We start from the raw sequence: 22,877 nt of genomic DNA on the forward strand, positions 1-22,877 counted from the left end.
AGAAATAGGGCACACAAAAGCAAATGATTAAATACTTCCCCTGTACCTCTCTTGTCCGTTTTTCACCACAACAGCAGTGGGGTCAGGATATTCATGAATGTATAGAAAACTTTTGTTCTACAGGCCACCCTTCTCTGCCCTACATCTTTAACCCCATTCTTTGTTGTCTCTTATAAGAAAACATGAAAAAGTAGAGAGACACCCCTGTAAAAAATGTATGTGTATAAAGCCTAAAAGTGCCCATAAGCTCATTCTTGGTCTGCATACATTTCTAAAGAGCTCGGAACATTCCATTATTAGCGTAAACAACAACCTGCACTTGTTCCCCACTAAAAATCTGTGACACAGGACAGACCACAATCCGAGACAGTGTCATTTCCTGCTATTAGGGTTAAAAAAAGAAAGACAAATTTAACTCTAGAAGGAAAGTGGTAATTAGAAGACATTCCCTGTGATGTGTTTAGAAGGTATCATGTAATTCACACTTCCAGCCATGCGAAATATGCAAGGGGAAAAGTTCAGGCTTTGCTGACCTTGTAGACGCAATGGGAATTGGTCTGTGTACTGCATGTCCTAGTTTTTACTGTGCCAGTTAGCAATATAAGAAGTGTGAAGTCTTCTGAAATACTTACAAGTATTTTTTCCACAGACAACAAAAAATACTTAACACCAATGACTAAGTACCAGAGCAGTCTGGCAAAAAAAAAAATTGAAAATAAATCCAGTTTAAGTGGTTCTAAACTGAAAATGTTTTTTCTTTTTCTTTTACCTTATTGCATTATCTGCATTAAGGTAAAAAAAACCTCCCCACTATATATTCCACCCAACCCCATCCCTAAACACCTACTTGACTGAGACACCTATCCAGCACTGACCCAGCTGTAGCACTGCTCCTCTCACTTCCTGGCCTCACAGGAGACACTTATAGCAGCAAGACTAGAAGCTACTGCTGCCATCAGTCAAATTCCTGTGAGGTGCTGTGTGTGTCTATGACACGCACAGCCTGGCATGTGAGTATGCCAGCGCGGGTGCCCCCTTAGCACCTGGATTACTGAGGGGGCACCCAGGAGGAAGAAAGAGCAGACAGTACCAGTTTTCTAATTTAAAAAAAAAATGAACCTTTATATTTACATTACCCTTGTTTTTCCATTGTAAACTCTGATAAGCAGGGACCTCATACCTTTTGATTAGTGTTATGTGTTTTACTTTTAAATGTATAGAATACTGTACAGCACTATAGGATGTTATGGTGCTATATATTCAGGGTCAATATTAAATGTCATAAATTTCGTTATAGTGCTATACTGGTGGTGGCGGCATGGTCATTCAGCTTTGATGAAGAGGGGCACCCTCGAAACACATTAGCTTCTACAGGACTTTGTGACATCTTCCCAGTACATCTGGAGGTCTGTACACTGGTATGTCTTATTCTGGAGATTTTTGATAAGCCTGTTTGTTACCGTTTGTGAGTATATTACCTATTTTCAAATTTGGTAATAAATGGTGTCTCAGTTAAAGAATGTAAACCCTCACCTTGTAGAACAACCCATTCAGCTTAAATTAAAAATGAAAGGCAAAACAGTTGTGTATAGAGATATATTGTGTGTATATATATATATATATATATATAATAAATTAAAAATAACTCCCCCCCCCCCCCACATATCTTTTGCGCTTAGCTGCACAAGGTGCTTAGGGAGGAGGAACAGCAGCACACTGATCTTTCTTTACAGTGGCTGTGCTATGTGGGGGCTGTCAGCACTGGATTAGCTCCCAGCACAATCAGAAAACTGACCACGCGGTGCTCTCCTGCATGGTGCATAGTATAGTCAGTTTGTATTAGGAAAGCAGAGGGACTGGCAGGAACACCAGGGATTTCACACAAAGGGAGCAATACAAAGAGAAGAGGAAACTGTTTCATACAAGTATATGGTACAGCAGGCACATATCAGGATTATGAAACGTTGTGTTTACATATTCTGAAATGCTCAAGGCTGGTGCGCCCTCTTTTGTTCTTTCACATATGATAGTGGTGTGAAGCCTGACACTTTTTTTTAGCTGGCCCTACATTTCCCCATATTGATGTGGGTAGTGCAAATAGAGATTGTAGAAAATCCGAATATCCAAATATCAGAATCATAAAGGTAATCACAACTAAGTGCCTTGAAGCACATGGGGAAGTTTAATGCGGACCTATCATTAACTTTAAATCAACATTCCACTGATCTTTTGATCTGGAAGTAGATCTAAACCCAATGAAAATCTGAGTAATATTTGTCTGCTTGGCCCCTTATATCTCTACCAGAGGAGAGTGTGTCAGGGTATTCTACTGTCCACATGGTTTTTCTTGGTTCTGATGATCAGATAATTGAAACCTTGGTGACCAGACTACTTTCTGCAGGGTTATGTATGTCAGTAAAGTTAATAACGTTCATCACTCTGCTTATTAAATGAGTCTCACACTTTCTAACAAAAATCATAAAACATACAACTTATTGAGGACTATGTTTGGATAGTGGCAGAACAGCAATTGACTGGAGATCATCTCTGTGCACTCTCCTGAAATCAGCACACTCCATTTGTTAGGCACACATCACTGTTCAATGCAATAAAGACTCTTTGAGATGCAATTTAGATAGGGCATTTTGGGATCCGCAACATTATGGAGTTGATTTAATATCGCTGGAGAGTATAAAATCTGATGCAGCTGTACATGGCAGCCAATCTGTTTCTAACTTCAGCTTGTTCAATTAAGCTTTGACAAAACAAAACCTGGAAGCTGATTGGTTTCTATGCAGAGCTGCACCAGATTTTGCACTCTCCAGTTTTAGTAAATCGACCCTTAGTACTTTGCATGCAGTGTCAGTCTTATACTTGAATGGAGACTCCATTGATAGATTTTCATGATCACTGCTGTACCTTAATGAGAATTATAACAGATCTGTACATAATATTATGTCATGTAGTCATCTATTTCAGTTAACGTATACATTTCTCAGTTTTACCTGTGTGCATTTCACAGTGAAGAAAATCAATGGAAGGTGGTCAGGAAACCAAAAGCACTCAGTTTTATTATGATGCATGAATTATTCAATCGAAATCACAGGAAAGCTCTGGTCTTATGTACAATTACATGGTTCAAAGAGATGATCAAGGAAGCTTGCTTTTATCCCAGCTCATATCCCACTTAGGAGTTTTACTGAAGAGCAGCTTATAGAAATGGATGAACCACATTTTCATGAAAGCTTGAACATATGTCTTTATTTTTATTTATTTATAGTAACAGAGTTTGATACAGATACACAAGTCCATAGCATGAGACCGACAGGTCACTTTCATCCTAATTCAATAAAAATGTAATACTTTACAAATTCCTACAAATAAACAGCTGAGGATTTCCTACCTTTTTTGTCATTTTAAATCAACCCCACCTGCTTTTATACCTACCTTCAGCCCTGATCTAATGAATGCATGTGTGCCGCACCACCATGTTCATTCATATGGGAAAGCCTTACTCTGAAAGACCACTTCAGGCTGCCACGAGTAAGGCTTTCCTATTGGAAGGAATGAGGCAGCAGCACACATGTGCAGTATGGAGTGTCCAATTTTCAAAGAAAAGGCTGTGCGGCTTAGGGCAACACAGTGAAGATTGCTGGATCGTGGCTGAAGGGAAGTATAAATCCAGGTGGGCAGTGTGATGGTAGCAAATCCCACCATGGCCATCAGAATGTGACAATTGCACTCCTAGTCTCACCTTGCACACCTTTCTGGTGCAGTTAACACCACAGTCAACCCTTTACACACAAACAGAAGATGCCATCATGTGTTTTAATGGAAACACGCACCATTCACAACATTTGTTATGACAATTTCGACCTTAGGACATTTCTGTGACATTCCCTGTCACTCCAGACAGTAAAGTTACAGAATTTAAAATACGGTAGCATTCTTCAAAAAGGCACAATTTCTTTAAGTTTGGACAAAAAGTAAAAAAAAAAAGAAGCTTCCTGCAAGTCAACAATTCTTGATTGTAGGTCTTCTGAGAGCTCTTTTCTGCGAGGCATGGTTCACATCAGACAGTGCTTCTTGAAACCAGTAAACCCAAAACAGGTGTGTGTTTTTGAAGGGCAGGACAGCTGTCAGCAACACATCCAATATCATCACACTGATTGGAGTCAAGGTTGGCTCACTCCTGGCTCCAATTAGCTCTGGGAGAAGTCATTAAGCTAGGGCCTCACATACTTTTTCCTCCCTGCACTGTGAATGTTTACATGTTATGTGCAATTAAACCATGGCAACATCTAATGTTTGTGTAGTATTATGTTCAGCAGACTGTGTTCTTCTATTGTTGTGACTTAGATGCCGTTCAGAGCACATTTTATGCCCAATTCATGCAAAACTCCAAGTAATCCCAAGGGGTTCACATACTTTTTCTTGCAACTGTATGCCCAGCATAAGTTATGTCCTTTGTCTTGATTTAAAAAAAACTTTTTTTTTCCTAAACGAAAGCTTTAACATAAAAGATTTCACAAAATTCCCAATAACAGAGTAAGACATACTTGATTAAAACAAAAGATACTTAGCAAAGTTTTCCTGGATTTTCTTTCCTGTTCTGGTGAATCAGTCACTGGCTCTCATTAACTACTCCCAGCATTCATGAAAAGTTTCAATGGAAAATTGAGCGTGGTTAGCTGCCAATTGCAGCAGCTTTTTTGGACCCTCTAGGTGCCAATGAGCCAACCCAACCCAATCAAGAGAGCTGATACTTCAGCAGAGGGAGGTATTCTTCAAAAAGCCCAGGAAAATCTGGCCAGCAGTTAACCCTTACCCAGCAAACATCACCACTTCTGCTGCAAAACATTAACTAAGCAGTGCAACTCACAGAGTAAAAAATACATTTAACCCATAAAACACTAAACACAGCCAACACAGTAAAAGAGGAGAGGAAAAGGAGAAGGAAAGGAAAGGGTGCATGAGCAGCACTAGAAAGGTGCATGGTTGCTCTGTGCTCTTGAGGAGGAGGACTGCCTCTTTCATATGTCTGAGCATTTTGTTAAAGCAGAACTCCGGTTAAAAATTGTATTTTCCCATGCAGTGGGGCTGTTTTGTCTAGGGGCTCATGTAAAACCTGTACTTATCCATTTCTCTGATCCTCTGGAAAACCACCCATGTCCAGCAGTGGACTGTTTCTGCCGTCCTCACATCCAGAGCCGGTCTATGGGCGTCATGATGTCCGGAACACCCATTCACAAGACCTAGCGTGCAGGGGGGCAGGAGCATCAGGGACCGGTCTTGTGCTCAGAATATCAGCAGATTAGGAAAATATATCTTTGTTTTCTGAGCCCCTAGACAAAAACAAGCATTTAACCCATGCAGTGTGGGCACTACCCCACTTTATGGCAAAAATAATAATTTTGCCCTGATTTCTTTTTTAAGTAAAGCCGTCAATAAGGAATTCCTCTATCATGACTGAGGTTTCTGCAGGATTAGAAGGAACAGGAGCGGTGAAAGTGGTGGAGAAGGCACAGGTGGAGGTGAAGGGGGAGAGGTTGGTGAAGGAAGAGGGATAAGATGTGGAGGAGGAGCAGGAGTAAGCAAAACACATTAGTAATGCTTGCCTACCTTCACACTCATCACCTCCACCTGCCTTTCAATTTCTTTTTTGCACAATTCCTCTTTGGGGAAGGGATGGCAGTCTATGGCCATATAATTGTTCATCAAATTTTTGTGCTTCCTGCCATTTTCCCAGTTGACTCCCACCCCACTTGCTGCTGCTTGTCCTTCCCCCTGCCCTGTGAAAGGGCAGGAAGCCTATGGCCCTGACAATAATGATAGACATAAGTATTAAAAAACAAAATGGCTGCCAAGTCCCTGAGAGAAAGAAAACTATGCTATCAAACTGGAGTAAATGCAGATATGCCTGACCTCTGCTGTGTGCTTTCCAACCACAGTATCAACATCTTACTATTTTTCTTTTCTTCTATGGATGTCTGCATTGAAATGAGCTTCATTGATACACGCAATTGTAAGTTTCCTTATTTATCAAGGCATTTGCATATATTGATCTGCTGTTTTTACATTTGTTTACAATCTGCAACATATAATTTGATTTCTACTATATACATTATTGATATGACAGTATTGTATTGTAGTACCACTATACCAGTATGTTCTCCTGAGGAAGGAAGTTCGTTCTGAAACATGTTGGGAGGTATGGAAGAATACACCACTGCCAATCAAGACATGTATCTACATTGGTGTATCTGTAATCCACTTGGGTATATGTTGGTTTATTTAGTTGGTGTATCACACTATTTTATTCTATTTTACTGGCCATTTGGCCATTTCTTGTTATTACAAATAAAGATTGACAATTGATCTTTTAACCTCCTTGGTGGTATGATTATGTCAGTATTTCTGTGCTCAAAACGGTACCTTGTTTTCAATGGAAATATGTTGTTTTTTTATTGTAGGCCTGTAATTCTTAGGAATAACTCACTGAAATCTTTCCGAACAAGAGTCTAGTAAACATCCCGGTTTATGATAAAATTTGAAACACGAAATCATAAATTATAATATACCTGTAATAAATAATCATAAAAAATAATATAATAATAATACATTTAATTCAATAATGTAATCAAACCAAAAACACTGAAATTTGAAATATAGCGCCAAGTTCGCACATCACTGAGCTTAGTCACAAAATCGTTTTCAGTGTCTGATGACGAATTTCCCCACAAATCATTATCACTCAATTCTGCAAGTGGTTCTAATTTACTATCGCTGTTCTCTAGCTGGTCTAAAACCACTTTTGACGCAAAGGGACACTTTTTGGACGCCATGGACATTTCTCAGTTTCCAGGCAGAAAGAACGGTAAAAGTGCAGGCAGGGCAGAGGACAAAGCACTAGGGACAAAATGTATGTGAAATGGTTTGATACAGTAATGATTTTATCTATCGGATTTCAGTGTATTGAGTGAATGTCAAATTTTTACATTTTTGAATTTCCCGCTGGTTCTGTCCCCCGTACGTCGCAACGCTCGCAGGGAACGGAACCCAGAAGACGGATGCCGACATCGGCCGGAGGACATGGCTGGGGACGCTGCAGGGGGGATATCGCGGGAGCGCAGGACAAGGTAAGTTCTGGAGGGATACCAGAGCAATGCTGCAAGGTAATCCCAAGTGTAGCATGGGGTTACTGCTTCTAGTACTGAAAGTTAACCCTGAGCTACACTTGGGAATACCACCAGGGGAGTTAATATATGGTATGGTTTATACTTTTCTGCTCTCAAAGTCCCAAGGGGCTTTCCTGACCTTCTGGTCGCATTTTTCTGTATTATTTACATGGATGTTGGCAGTAGTTACCTATTCAGCTCTGTTTGGCTCATCATCATTTTCGTTTAAGATAAGATAAAACCCGTCTCCTCCTCTTCATCATTATATTGTGACCTAACCAAACTGCTTACATACTGTCCAGTCACTGAACACTTTTTGTGGCTATTGTGTTTCAGATAATGCACTCTAATTTTTTTGCAAAATAAAACCTGCCTTGTCTTCCTGTATTTGTTGCTACTCCTTTAGTGTTGTAATGCTAGCTAATTTCTACCAAACACATAGCTGAAGTCTATGTTTTGAATTTTCTGGGGAACAATTGAGGATAAAGGGATGGTATGCACAAAATGCAACCAACCCAGTACAAAAATTGCAATTAGGGCAATCAAGGGTGAACAACTAATAATCCAATCTGGCTGACTGATTTTTAATTTTCACGTGTCCCAGTGGGATTTATTCACATTTTGCTTGTTGCCACACTGGTCACTATACCACAATACAGTACATTTCTCTTTATAAGACAATATGGGCGCATCGTATAGTCATGTCAAATTTTCTACTGTTGTATAACTAACTGGGTGAATTTGTATGCATTGGAGGAAATGCATCTCTATAAATGTAGTAATTAGTACAGTTTAATAGAAAAGGGGCTTCTCGGTTATCAGTCTTTGGCGATCTAACTTATCCCTCTTACTGATGTTTTCTAACAGAATATAAAACAGTTTGTCACTTCCTGGATCAGATTAGCTGTAGGCTATCTGGGTAGATAAGTAATACACCAATGTGAAAAAACATGCAAATTAAATTGCACTTTTCATTTAAAAAGAATACACTGAAAAGATGGGAACTGAAGATACATTATCTTTCAGTGCATAGAGATCAGTGCTTATAGTTTGCAGCACAGAGATCAATGTTCGCACCGTAACTCTTCCTTTTGTAGATGTAGAGAATAATTAAACCCAAGAACAATAATTTAATATATTGCAGCTTACCAGTCGCTAAATATGGTGGCTGCTTTTCTTTTTCAATTTTTCAGGCTAAAAAAATTTCTGCAAGCACAGAAAATACCTGCTGATATTGGAATTAAGTGTCCTTGTCTCTTCCTGTGAGCTTCACTTAAAGAGACTGTAAACCTATATATTGACAAACATGTAATGCTTACCTGCTCTATGCAATGGTTTTGAGCAGCCCCAATCCTCTTCTTCTCATGTCTCCCGCCAGCGCTCCTGACTCCTCCCCCCCGCCATGTGCCCACCACAGCAAGCCACACCATTCCATAGACACACAAAGTATGGACTGGTCCCGCCCCCTCCTCATTGGCTGTGATTGACAGCAGCAGGAGCCAAAGGCTCTTACTGCTGTCTTTGAGTCTATGAGGAGGGAGAAGTCTGAGAGAGCCGCTGCTCTCGTGCACAGCACTAGATAGAGATCAAGCTCAGAAGAGTATAAACGGGGGGCTGGGGTGGGGGGTGGAGCTGCAGTCAAAAAAGTTTTTTTTACCTTAATGCAGAGAATGCATTTAGAACTATTGTAAAGCAAAAACAATCTTATCTTTCTTCTGTAAACTACTATTTTTTATTATAATTATACAGGATTCATATAGCGACAACAGTTTACGCAGCGCTTTACAATATAAAGGGAAACAGTACAATTACAATAAAGTTCAATAGAGAGGGATCAGAAAGCTCTGCTCATGTGTTTACAATCTAAAAGGGAGGGGGAGGTCATACCAAAGGTAAAGAGCTGATGGAGATGGTTGACATACAGTTTGTAGATGGAGGCAGGGTAGGCTTCTCTGAATAAATTAGTTTTTAGGGATCCCTGAAAGGCAGACAGGGTGGTGGATAACCGGATAGATTGGTATAGGGAGTTCCTGAGGATGGGGAAGCCTCTGGAGAAATCCTTCAGGCGAGCATGACATGAGATGAAGTAATGAGGGAGCTAGAGAGAAAGGGTTTTAGGGAGAAGAGGAGAAGACAATTTGAGTGATAAATTGAGATGGGGTTGGTGACATAGTTCAGAGCAATGTTGTGGATGGTTTTGAAAGGTGTAGATGGTATTTTCAATCTTATATGCTAATTGCAGACATATGTTTAGTCCTGTCTGACAGACAACCATAGCACCCTCCATAAATAGAGTGGAGGAGTGAGCATAGCCACCCAGAGACAGATATTTGTTATTGGCAGGATCACCAAATGAAAAGAAAAACAATCCTGAAAAAGATACACTTGGAAAATCTGTGCTCCTTCGCAGACTCATTTGTTAGCACTGCCATTGTAATAGAGACCTGTGACAGGTCTGAAAGATGCAGAAACTTGGGTGGGGAGGGTCTTGAAGACTGATATACTGTACATCCATGTTACAATTATCCAGGGTTCTGCTTCATAAGCCATCCCTTATCATACTCCTGTGCAGCCAAAACTCTTCTCTATCCTTCAGTAACGGATCATTTTTTTATTCATACTGCAGGTAATTTTCAGTCAATAAGTGCATATGAGTGTCAGAAGCCACAGATGTTAGCAGTCTCCCCTCTGATGATGTGCCTTTAGCACGAAAGGCCCAAGGAGGAACTGTGCAGAGCGTGACGTCATTCCACCGCCGGAGCCACGAGGAGGCCCGGCGGCCATCATTACTGGGGTCAGTACTGCTGTATTTGTCTTTCACATGATGTACTACATGCATACTGCCCTGCTGTTTTTATAAATAAACATTCGTTTATTGGACATACTACACTATTCTGGGCATCTGTTTTCTGGGGCTCCTGTCTGGAGCTTTCACTCCCATAGAGAAAGCACTTTGCCATCCTGAGAGGAGGTTTTTTCCTGAAGCACCTGGCTGACCTTAAGGGGACCCCCTGGACCTGTCTTAGGAGTCTGTGATGACCCACCGTGAGGGAGATGCCTGGCTGCCTGGCTTCTGATGTACCCATTGCCTGTGATGCATGATCACACATGCGCATAACCCATGCGTTTCCGGTGAGTGTGCATTTCTGTTATTCTGACAGAGTGGAGGCCGTGGGAATTCGTATATCTACAGTATACCATTGTAGATACTACATTATCACCTTATTGACTTTTCATCTTTTTAAGCACTGCACTCTATTGTTTTGAGATTGAGGGCCTTGGCCCTGGCCCACTTAGATCCCTATAGATAGCTTCCAGATTTTTAATATATGTGGGGTAAGGGAATTACTGGTCTTCTAGAGACTGGAATAGCTGGTCAGCAGAATATGTTCAAAATAATGCATTAGAATTAAATGTCTGCACAATGAGGTGAGAGGAATGACAGCATAAATATATTTCTTTAAGGCATTGATGACACTGTGCCATGTTAAGCTACATTTACTTTAATACATCATTCCTGTTTTCCTTAAACCATTGTTTTATGTCTTGGAATTGCTACAACAGTGCAGTTTCTAGCTTTCCTCTAGAATCTGCTGACTTATTGTAACTGGAATTTTTTTCTAGCATTAGCCAAATGGAAGCCAATGTTTGAAATTTATTACCTCTTTACTAAATTGGATGTCCCTAATGCCCTGTTTAAAAACTGGCTCATCAACTATGTATATGGCAAAAAAAGTATTTGCAGTATACTGTGTATTGCAGATTTCTATATATATTAAATCTCTCGTGTGCTGGAGCCCTCTATCTGTGATGCTCTCTGTATGACTTTTCTTCCTTTGGTTCTTTGCTACAGTATATGTTCCCCAGCCACCACAATGTTATCTTTTATCCAGCACTCCTCCTCCCATTCTCTTTATTGTTATTAGGCAAATCACGTGTTTGTAATACTTATATGAGTGTTTCTTAAGCTGCCCATAAATGGATTGAAATATGAACAGTTCAGCAGTGACCAGATAAATTTTGATCCGTCGATGGCCATTCCTGCTCGACAGAAGTCAATCTAATTATTGACTTCTATTGAATGGGACCATTGGAAGATCTTCGTCAATCTGCCTGCTGCAGCCACTTGCAAGTGTATTCTGACAGTTGAGGAGTCTCGCTGTCAGAATACAAAGTCAGGATGTGCCATGCTGATAGACTCATACCCAAAAAGACTGAGTGCTGTAATACAATCAAAAGGTGCTTCAACAAAGTATTAGTTTAAGGGTGTGCACACTTATGCTACCCTATTATTTTAGTTTTTTGGTTTGCTCCCCCCCCCCCTAAAATATTTCAGTTTGTTTTTCAATTGAGTTGTATAGTTTATAGGCCACATTAAAGGTGGAAAAAGTTCTGAAATTATTTCTTTGTCTCCTTGTTTTTACATCACAAAAACCTGACATTTAAAGGGGGTGTGTAGAATTTATATACACTGTAGGTTGGGTCATAGTTGGAGAGATATGCTTAGGTGGGGCTCACACACCAGCAGACATGAACTTAAAGACAAATGTGCTGCCTAATGGGTGCCCTTCTCTATTCAGCCCATGCACCAGCTATATGCTAGTAAAAGAAACCTTTGATGCTTGCGAACTACAGCCAGGCAATCCCTCATTATGCCATTCAAGGACCACAGCTCATAGTATGGACAATTTAGCTGACAATGTGTTCACTAGAACTCCAAATAATGAAAGACCTGCTATGTCCATTGATGTAGTTGAAAAGAAGATGTTTGTAGACTAAGCAAACCACTGGGTAGCACCCTTAACAACCTTAACTTTTCGCTCACCACGCCCTAGACTACCAAACCAGAAGGAGCAAGCACTGAAGAGACTCCTTGTTCTACAGTACTCTTTTCCAAGAACACCTGAACTGAAAGAACATTTTGTTAACTTTATGCAAAAGATCTTTGACCATGACCATGCAGTCCCATCACTGAAACCAGGTGAAGAGGATTGGTACCTACCACTCTTTGGCGTCTATCACCCTCAAACAATAGAGCAGATCAGAGTAGTTTTTGATACTAGTGCTCAGTATGATGACATATCATTGAATGATGTACTTCTTAGTGGGACTGATTTGAAAAATACACTGCGAGGTGTCCTTATACGTTTCAGTTACTACTGATGTGCAGCAAATGTTTTACTGTTTTGTGGTTACAGAAGATCACCACAACTACTTGATGTTTCTTTGGTTTCAAGATAATGACTTGAACAAAAAAATTACAGAGTTCAGGATGAAAGCACATGGTTTTTGGAAATAGTCCTTCGCCTTCCATAGCCATTTATGGTCTAAGACAAATAGCTAAGCAGGAAGCGAGTGAGTATGGAGAAGATGTAAAACAGTTCATCTTAAGAAGTTTCTACAGAGATGACAGACTTACATCTGTGCCTACTGAAGTGGTCAGTCTCCTGTAGAGAGCTACGGAGATGCTTGCAGGATTTAATCTTAAACTATACAAAGTTGCATCCAGTAGAAGCTCAGTAATGAAAGAGTTTCCTGCAAATGACAGAGCTAAAGAGTTAAAAGACCTCATTCTAGGTGTCGATCCTCTGCCCCTTCAATGGAGTTTAGGAGCAAGTTGGAATCTCCAGACAAACAGTTTTACCTTTCAAATGTCCAGAGAGATGAAGCTTTACACATGGAGAGGTACCATAGCCACAGTAAACAGTCTTTATGACCCACTCTGGTTTGCAGCCCTGATCACTATCAATAAAAAACCTTAGTTAGAGAGCTCTCAATAGGTCAATGTGACTGGGACTCCCCTCTCTCACCAGAAAGAGAAACTCAGTGTGGAACATGGGCAGAAAACTTGATTCATCTTGAAGATCTCAGTATTCCCAGACCCTATGTGCCAGCATCACTAACATCTACAGTGCGAAGAGGAGTACGTGTCTTTTCTGATGCTTCTACTGTGGCGATAGCAGCTGTAGAGTATCTCAAGGTCACAGACAGTAATGGTCACCTCACCTCACATGGGTGTATTGAGGACTCTCTGGTGTACTAAGATGGCGCTGGACCGGAAGTACGTCACACGTCACCACGTCACGTTTACGCGTTACGCCACGCCCCTCATAGTTTCATCAGGTGTACTTCCGGTCCAGCACCATCTCAGTACACCCATGTGAGGTGACACAGGCGATTTGTACTTCTGCTAAATGTGAGTGCATACTTGGCGTTTTTCTTCTATTAAAGCTTTTACATGCAGTATTGCACTATGGAAGATTTCTGCTTTTCTTTTGTATGAGTCCCTAACATCATGAATGTATATGAGTATTCATACTGCTACCTGACCAAGGAGGAACAGCGGAAGGTGGTGGAAAAGCTCATTGAAGTTTGTGGAGTTAATCCATACTTGGAGAGATCGTGTAGGATCCAGGGTGATCCGCAAGGCTTTTTGGCCCCTGTGGGTCGCAGGGGGAAGGTGAGCAGGCATGCCTGCCATATTATTATTATTATTATTATACAGTATTTATAAAGCGCCAATAGTTCACTCAGCGCTGTACATTACAAAGGGGGACAGAACATGTGACAGAACAATACCAATACAATGCAAAACATGAGGGGATCGAGGGCCCTGCTCTTTCGAGCTTACAATCTAGAAGATATAGGAGCAATACTCACCACCTGCACAGGAGCATGTTGTCTGACATTGTTTGTGTGTGTTGTTGAGACACAAGTTATACACCGGATATTGTGGACAGTTACATCACCATTATTTATATAGATCACCTGTTTAAGGTGATGCATATCCCTGTATAGGGAATCACTGTGTGTCACAGCAATGATGGAATGATCACCTGGATATGTATATGGTTTAATTTATATTGCACTCATCACTTCTAAATGTCACAATTATAAGTATAGTCGACTACTTGATATTATAAAAGGGACATAATAGCAACTACAGCGCTACATCACTATTATATCAGTTTTTATTATTCCATCCAAAGGTGAGGATTGGATGTAAGCTGCTGTTTCACAAGTCTCAGTAGACATAGCAGCGCAGGAGGATCCATTACATATTATAGCAACACTTATTCACATCAATAAATCCTTTTCCAGCAAAACTCAGAAAGATATATGTAAAGGATGGCATTGTTGCAAAAAGTTATGCCATCCTTCAGATTTCTTGCAAGCAAAAAAGTCCATTATCAAATGTGTCCAACAAGAGATGTTTTTAGAAGAGATAAAGTCTCACTGAAGGAAGAACAAAATCACAGATTAAAGCTTAATCATGTTTGAATCCAATAATGGATAACAACAGAATAATCAGAGTAAGTGGGCGTCTCTAAATTGCAAACATGGCCGAGAATGAGAAACATCCTTTTGTAATTCCAGCCAAACATCACATAGCCATCCTCTTAGTCAGACACCGTCATTTTACCAAAGGTGCACTATGCTCAGCAGGGATTGCTAAAGTATACCTCTGACTTGTCTCAGATTTAGTAGTCCTTTTCCAGAATAGAGAGTTACCTAGTTAAACATTACAGTAATTCAAAGATATACAGTAATGGTATATATTTATGCCAGGCAGGGAGTGTTCTGTATATCATTATTGTGTTGAATAGGGAGCCATCTATTGGATGTTCACTGCAACTGCACCTGTTTATTACTCCCTTCAATAAGAACAAGACGTGTCTCAAGCTTGTTAAGAATAAAGATATCCCATAAACCACTGCAGTCTTTTCAGCTTCTAGAAGACCACCAGTGAAGGTCTTCTCCGTTCTCCCTTTGATGCACATATGCCTGTAAGTTCTTTCATCGTGTTTGTTAAAGTCACATACATAGCTAGATCGCACTTCAATGTATTCAATGTGATTTGTAGTAAGCCTGTTTGTAAGAAATGTGTTCACTGTAGGCATTTGTGAGAGGCAAGTTTACAAGCATATTGTAACTTTAGTTTATGTGATGTTATTGAAGTTTTACAGGACTGTTCACAGAAGTAAATTCAGTTTTGGAATGAAACACAATGCTGCTTCTATCAGTTTTGTTAGCTAGCTGTCAGCTAACCATTAGTAGGTGTCAGGAATGGACTGGCCAGCAATGGTGGGACTCACCTGCCTTTTGATCTGCAGTACCAGGGCTGGCCAGCGGGTGCTCCCAGCAATCAGAGACTCAACTTTGCAGCCAGCTAACACCTGGAACTGATTATGCTGGGGTATTTAAGGGATGGCCAAACCCACAGACTCGGCCTTGGTGTTGTGTTTGTCCTGGGCCCTGTATCTGTCCTGCATCCTGTTTCTGTTCCTTTGCTACCTGTTCTGATCCCTGGCTTGTGACCCTGACCATCCCTCTGCCTGACCCTCTGTACTACGCTTCTTGCTACCTGTTCTGATCCCTGGCTTGTGACCCTGACCATCCCTCTGCCTGACCCTCTGTACTACGCTGCTTGCTACCTGCTGAACCTGGCCTGTGACCCCGACCATTCTCCGCTTGCTCCCCCTGTACCTACCTGCCCAATTGATATTGACTCGGCCTGCCTGACGACGCTTGCTTGTATGTACTGTTATCTGTGGGTGGTTGGTTGGGTTTGTTTGCACTGTATTATGTTTAGTATTGCACTGCGTTTATGTTTGTATTGTTAGTGTTAATAAATTATATTGTTTATCCCATATCTGAAGTCTGCGTTTCCCTGCGTCAGTCACACATCTCTGGTCATACCTGGGAGCCCTGACATTACACCAAGGCCAATCCTGACCAGAAGTGGCTGCACAGGGAAGCCATCTTGGTTTGTTGATGGGAAGGATGGATCTGGATGAGGTTGAGTATTTATCTCTGCTAGTGTTTGATGACAGGGAGTATGCTTATCAAACTCTGAAGGAGTATCCCCGGGATGAACTGCTAGAATGTATACGGCTCGCTCATGTTCTAGTAGATCAGGGCACAGAGTTCTCTGAGGTGCAGCCTTTGATTGAGGTTTGTGCAGAGTTGGTTTCATCTGGTTCCCCCGAATGCAGGGATGAATTTTTGCCACCATTTAGTGCAGACCAGGTAGAGTCCCTGGTGTGGTTATTAGAGGATGATGTGGGTTACTTTCTGGAGCGTTATTCCACATGTTCACCACAGACACTAAGAGTTTGTATAAACGCAGTGCAGTCATTGACCAGACAGGCTTTGTGTAAGCTCAGCTTTGTTCAACCCCTACTGCAGACATGGACAGATTTGTTGCACCCAGCCTCAGTCAGCTTACAAAAACCCAGTCCTGCTTCTAACTCTTCTCCTGTATTCCCAACAGCTCCTCCAGTTACAGCCCAGTATACTTGGCTATCTACCGCATGTCAGTACCCTGTTCCCACTCGCTGCACCTATCCTGCCTTTAACCCTGTAAAAAAGCCCTCTGTAGCAACTGCTCCCTCTCCTGTTCCATCCTCCAGTTCTTCTCTGTCTCCAGCTGCTCCATTCGTTTGCAGACCTGCGTTTACTTGCAGTGCTCCAGTAGTTAAAACCAGAAAAAAGCGAAAATTCTTTCCAACCAATACCATCCTGCCAGTATCCAAACTGGTGAACCTGCCTTCCGTGGTTCAGCCTGAAGCCTCTACTCGGCCTGAAGCCTCTACTCGGCCTGAAGCCTCTACACGGCCAGAAGCCTCTACTCGGCCTGAAGCCTCTACTCAGCCGGACGCCGGCATTCAGCCTGATGCCTCTACCCAGCATGATGAACTGATCCAGCCTGATGATCCTATTAGGCCAGTTGACTCGATGCCCGCTGTTGATCCAGATGATCCGGTGCTCGCTGTCGTGCCAATTGACTCAGAGCCCGCTGTCGTACCTGGTGACTCGGTGCCCACTGCCTTGCCAGATGACGCGGTGCCCGCTGGCAAGCCAAATGACCTGATGCCTGGTGACCCAGTGCTCGCTGTCATACCTGGTGACCCGATGCCCGCTGTCGAGCCAGACGATCCAATGCCTGGTGACCCGGTGCCCACTGCCTTGCCAGATGACGCGGTGCCCGCTGGCAAGCCAAATGACCTGATGCCTGGTGACCCAGTGCCCGCTGTCGAGCCAGACAATCCGGTACCTGATGACCCGGTGCCCACTGTCGTGCCTGTTGATTCGGAGCCCACTGCCTTGCCAGATGACGCGGTGCCCGCTGTTGAGCCAAATGACCTGATGCCTGGTGACCCGATGCCCGCTGTCCAGTCAGACGATCCAATGTCTGACCCAGTGCCCGCGGTCATACCAGTTGACTCGGAGCCCACTGCCTTGCCAGATGATGCGGTGCCCGCGGTCGAGCCAAATGACCTGATGCCGGGTGACCCGATGCCCGCTGTCCAGCCAGACGATCCAATGTCTGACCCAGTGCCAGCGGTCATGCCAGTTGACTCGGAGCCCACTGTCGTGCCAGATGACTCGGCGCCCGCCGCTCTGCCTGAGGGCCCGAGACCTGTCGCTCCACCTGGGGGTCCGGCGCCTGCCGCTCCGCCTGAGGGCCCGAGACCTGTCGCTCCGCCTGGGGGCCCGAGACCTGTCGCTCCACCTGGGGGTCCGGCGCCCGCCGCTCCGCTTGAGGGCCCGAGACCTGTCGCTCCACCTGGGGGTCCGGCGCCCGCCGCTCCGCCTGGGGGCCCGAGACCTGTCGCTCCGCCTGGGGGCCCGAGACCTGTCGCTCCACCTGGGGGTCCGGCGCCCGCCGCTCCGCCTGAGGGCCCGAGACCTGTCGCTCCGCCTGGGGGCCCGAGACCTGTCACTCCACCTGGGGATCCGGCGCCCGCCGCTCCGCCTGAGGGCCCAAGACCTGTCGCTCCATCTGGGGGTCCGGCGCCCGCCGCTCCGCCTGAGGGCCCGAGACCTGTCGCTCCGCCTGGGGGCCCGAGACCTGTCGCTCCGCCTGGGGGTCCGGCGCCCGCCGCTCCGCCTGAGGCCCCCGAGACCTGTCGCTCCGCCTGGGGGCCCGAGACCTGTCGCTCCGCCTGGGGGTCCGGCACCCGCCGCTCCGCCTGAGGGCCCGAGACCTGTCGCTCCACCTGGGGGTCCGGCGCCCGCCGCTCCGCCTGAGGGCCCGAGACCTGTCGCTCCACCTGGGGGTCCGGCGCCCGCCGCTCCGCCTGAGGGCCCGAGACCTGTCGCACCACCTGGGGGCCCGATGCCTGTCGCCCCGTCTGGGGGCCTGATGCCTGTCGCCCCGCCTGGGGTCCCGATGCCTGTCGCCCCGCCTGGGGGCCCGATGCCTGTCGCCCCTCCTGGGGGCCCGGCACCCGCCGCTCCGCCTGGGGGCCCGATGCCGGTCGCCCCACCTGGGGGCCCGATGCCTGTCGCCCCGCCTGGGGGCCCGATGCCTGTCGCCCCGCCTGGGGGCCCGATGCCTGTCGCCCCTCCTGGGGGCCCGATGCCTGTCGCCCCTCCTGGGGGCCCGATGCCTGTCGCCCCTCCTGGGGGCCCGGCGCCCGCCGCTCCACCTGGGGGCCCGGTGCCTGCTGCTCCGCCCGGGGGCCCGGTGCCTGCTGCTCCGCCCGGGGGCCCGGTGCCTGCTGCTCCGCCCGGGGGCCCGGTGCCTGCTGCTCCGACCGGTGACCCGCTGCCTGCTGCTTCGCCTGGTAATCCGATGTGCCTCTGCCCGGAGTCCAGCCCGATGTGCCTCTGCCCGGAGTCCAGCCCGATGTGCCTCTGCCCGGAGTCCAGCCCGATGTGCCTCTGCCCGGAGTCCAGCCCGATGTGCCTCTGCCCGGAGTCCAGCCCGATGTGCCTCTGCCCGATGTGCCTCTGCCCGGTGTGCCTCTGCCCGGAGTCCAGCCCGGTGTGCCTCTGCCCGATGTGCTTCTGCCCGGAGTCCAGCCCAATGTGCCTCTGCCCGGTGTCCAGCCCGATGTGCCTCTGCCTGGTGTACCGCTGCCCGGAGTCCTGCCAGGTGTGCCAGTCTTTGATATCCCGCCAATTACCAGACCCGGGCGGTGGAACATTTTTCCCAGCTAGGACTGTTTGGAGCGTCCTGAGGCCGCTCCTTGAGGGGGGGGTACTGTCAGGAATGGACTGGCCAGCAATGGTGGGACTCACCTGCCTTTTGATCTGCAGTACCAGGGCTGGCCAGCGGGTGCTCCCAGCAATCAGAGACTCAACTTTGCAGCCAGCTAACACCTGGAACTGATTATGCTGGGGTATTTAAGGGATGGCCAGACCCACAGACTCGGCCTTGGTGTTGTGTTTGTCCTGGGCCCTGTATCTGTCCTGCATCCTGTTTCTGTTCCTTTGCTACCTGTTCTGATCCCTGGCTTGTGACCCTGACCATCCCTCTGCCTGACCCTCTGTACTACGCTGCTTGCTACCTGTTCTGATCCCTGGCTTGTGACCCTGACCATCCCTCTGCCTGACCCTCTGTACTACGCTGCTTGCTACCTGCTGAACCTGGCCTGTGACCCCGACCATTCTCCGCTTGCTCCCCCTGTACCTACCTGCCCAATTGATATTGACTCGGCCAGCCTGACGACGCTTGCTTGTATGTACTGTTATCTGTGGGTGGTTGGTTGGGTTTGTTTGCACTGTATTATGTTTAGTATTGCACTGCGTTTATGTTTGTATTGTTAGTGTTAATAAATTATATTGTTTATCCCATATCTGAAGTCTGCGTTTCCCTGCGTCAGTCACACATCTCTGGTCATACCTGGGAGCCCTGACAGTAGGACAGCACCTGATCACAAGGTCACGCTCCTGTGTGTTGGCATCTCCCAAGCTGGCCGTCTGCCCGCAGACAAGTGGGCACTGTAGATGGGTGGGTTAGACACAATGTGCCTCAGACCATTTTCATGTTTTTCATTTTAAGGATTTTTAACTGGTGTAGGGAGTATTACAGCTAAACTACCAATGCCATATTAACATCGCTCCATCCTCAGATTCCAGCCAAGAGGAAAGACCCAGTGTGTAAGCAGCAATTACAGACTAGTACTAGAGCAGCTTCACCCCACTCATCTATGAGTCACACATGAGCTGTAGATTATTTGAGTCCCAAAGGAAAGGATTTCTTTGAGTGACACCCATACAATGGAGATTGAACACTGGAAGTTTTTATAATTAGTCATACAAAAGCAGCAAAATATTGACAAGCCCTCTATTCTGATCTTCCGCTCCAATCTGCCTTTCATATGTGTTTCAACAAGCAGATATTGCTGACAGCCATCTCCATGCACTGTTCTAGTTTAAGGATGGGCAAACTTTTCCAACTAACCTAGCTGGCCCATGGTCTGGTGATTGTCCTCTACATCCAACACAGAGCATTTTTATGGAACGTCTGCTGCCTGCAGCTTGATTTCTTGCCAGGAGAAGCCAAAAAAGCAATAGGGCAGCTTAGGTCTGAAAACTGCAGATAACATTTCCACTGCCACACTGCAACACCCATGGAGTGTGTACATTAGACACTGGTTGGGCTCAGAACCTCCTTCTAAGCACCTAACAGCTATCAGGAAACACTCATTAACCCCCAAAAAATTAGTAAATCTTGTTTACTAAACAGTTCTTACAAGTCTTACCTTACTTGGGCTGCGAGGGGAAGACTTCCGATCAACCTAAAATGCCAAAGAAAAAAACATCTGTGAGAAGGCAAGAAATCTTGTAATTGACGCACAATTATCTGACACTAAACATCATCTTTAGTCCAGAAATAATGTCTGTGTAATATAACTTTCATGAATTATTTTATTTACTATGTTTTTAATTTTCTGGGCTCCTGAACCTCTCCTTTTTCCTCTCACTTCTGTTTGTTTGTTACAAGCAGTGCATGTTGCGGTCATATGCACTGCACTATGCACACTACAAATCCCATAGTCCCTAGTTCATCTTGCGTGCAAGCAAGAGAATGTCGCTATGTTCCTACACACAGTGGGACCACGGAGAACCACCCACCAACAAGAAGCCAGATTACAACAGCAGCAAAAAAAAAAAAAAAAAGGAATTTGGAGATTTGAAGGAATCTGACAGGCACCATTCTATCTACTGACTCCAACAGCAGGCCATTATTCTTCCCACTGACACCAGTGATGGGGCACTATTCCTCCTACTGAAACCAACAATGGAGCACTATTCCTCCCACTAATACCAATGATGGGGCACTATTCCTAGCACTAAACCCAATTATGGGGCACTATTCCTAGCACTAAAGTCAATGATGGGGCACTATTTCTCCTACTGCAACCAACAATGGGGCACTATTTCTCCCACTAATACCAATGATGGGGCACTATCCCTCTCACTTGTACCAATGATGGGGCACTATTCCTAGCACTGAATCCAATTATGGGGCACTATTCCTCCCACTAATACCAATGATGGGGAACTATTCCTAGCACTAAAGTCAATGATGGGGCACTATTTCTCCTATTGAAACCAACAATGGGGCACTATTTCTCCCACTACTACCAATGATGGGACACTATTCCTCTCACTCATACCAATGATGGAGCACTATTTCTCCCACTACTACCAATGATGGGGCACTATTCCTAGCACTAAACCCAATTATGGGGCACTATTCCTAGCACTAAAACCATTTATGGGGCACTATTTCTCTTACTGAAACCAACAATGGGGCACTATTTCTCCCACTAATACCAATGATGGGGCACTATTCCTAGCATTAAAACCAATGATGGGGCACTATTCTTTCCATTGACACTAATTATGGGGCACGCTTCCTCCCGCTGACACAAACAATGGGGCACTATTTCTCCCACTGACACTAACAATGGGGCACTATTCCCTCCACTAATACCAACAATGGGAAACTATTCCTCCCACTGATAACAATGTTGGGGCACTATTCCTCCCACTGACACCAACAATGGGTCACTATTCCTCCCATAATACCAAAGATGAGGCATTTTCTACCCCCACCAGCCACAGTCCGTTCCTCCTAATGTCTATAAGACAGTAAACTGGCCCTTTGTTTAGTAAGATTGGAGACCCCTGCACTATATGATACAAAACAAAATTACAAAGTGTTTCCACATTAACACAATTGGGCAATTTACATCAAGGGCATCATGTTTGTGAACATATACCGTATGCATCTTTACAACCAGTTCAGGGGAAGAGAACGGATTCTCTAGTGTCAATAATTTAAAGTGTTTCTGCGTGTTGTCCAAATAAATTTTTATGCCTTTTCCATTTGCGTGTTAAAAATGACTGCAGTTTGTTCTACAAGGGAAGGCAAACAAAAATTTGCAGGTAATTTCGAGGATAATGAAAAAATATAAATCACAATAATAGTCATATTTGATCTAGCTAAATATTTATTCTTACTCCTTTTATCCTAATATATTTTGTTTCTTTGTGAACCTGGTTTACCATGTAGACCCCTCAGATATTCAGTATCAACCTTTGGCAATTTTTAAATGAATATTGATCCACACTGCTCCTGCCCAACTCCTCTGCTGCAGTATCAGATACAGCCAACATGGTGTATAAATTTCTGCTTTCATTGTATTGCTGTTCTGGCACTGCGTACCATATATTCAATAGATGCTTCATTTAAGTAACTGTATAGTAATTAAATGCCTGTGCATGCTTCAGCCAAGAGTTAGCAATGTGGCTCTGAAGAACAAAAATGTCAAAATCTCTTAAAAAATAAATTACCTTAGGGCAGTAACTTTTATTGATCATAATGTACCTACAAAGAACGCCACAAAGCTCAATAGAACTGCTTGTTCCAAATGGACTCATCAGACTGCATTTACT

At 44.6% G+C, this 22,877-nt stretch overlaps 1 protein-coding gene across 1 annotated transcript in view; it reads right to left on the reverse strand.

Moving 5' to 3' along the window:
• The window catches only part of ANK3 (ankyrin 3), an 818,082-nt gene that overhangs the window by 650,377 nt on the left and 144,828 nt on the right, over positions 1-22,877 (reverse strand). The window contains exon 2 of the mRNA XM_089683172.1: positions 20,675-20,710. Coding sequence (XP_089539298.1) covers positions 20,675-20,710 — 36 coding nt within the window. The remainder of the gene's footprint in view (positions 1-20,674; positions 20,711-22,877) is intronic.

This window comes from Staurois parvus, unplaced genomic scaffold (assembly GCF_062004578.1).
Source record: "Staurois parvus isolate SC_StPar_1 unplaced genomic scaffold, SC_StPar_1.0 ptg000303l, whole genome shotgun sequence".
Classification (NCBI taxonomy): domain Eukaryota; kingdom Metazoa; phylum Chordata; class Amphibia; order Anura; family Ranidae; genus Staurois; species Staurois parvus.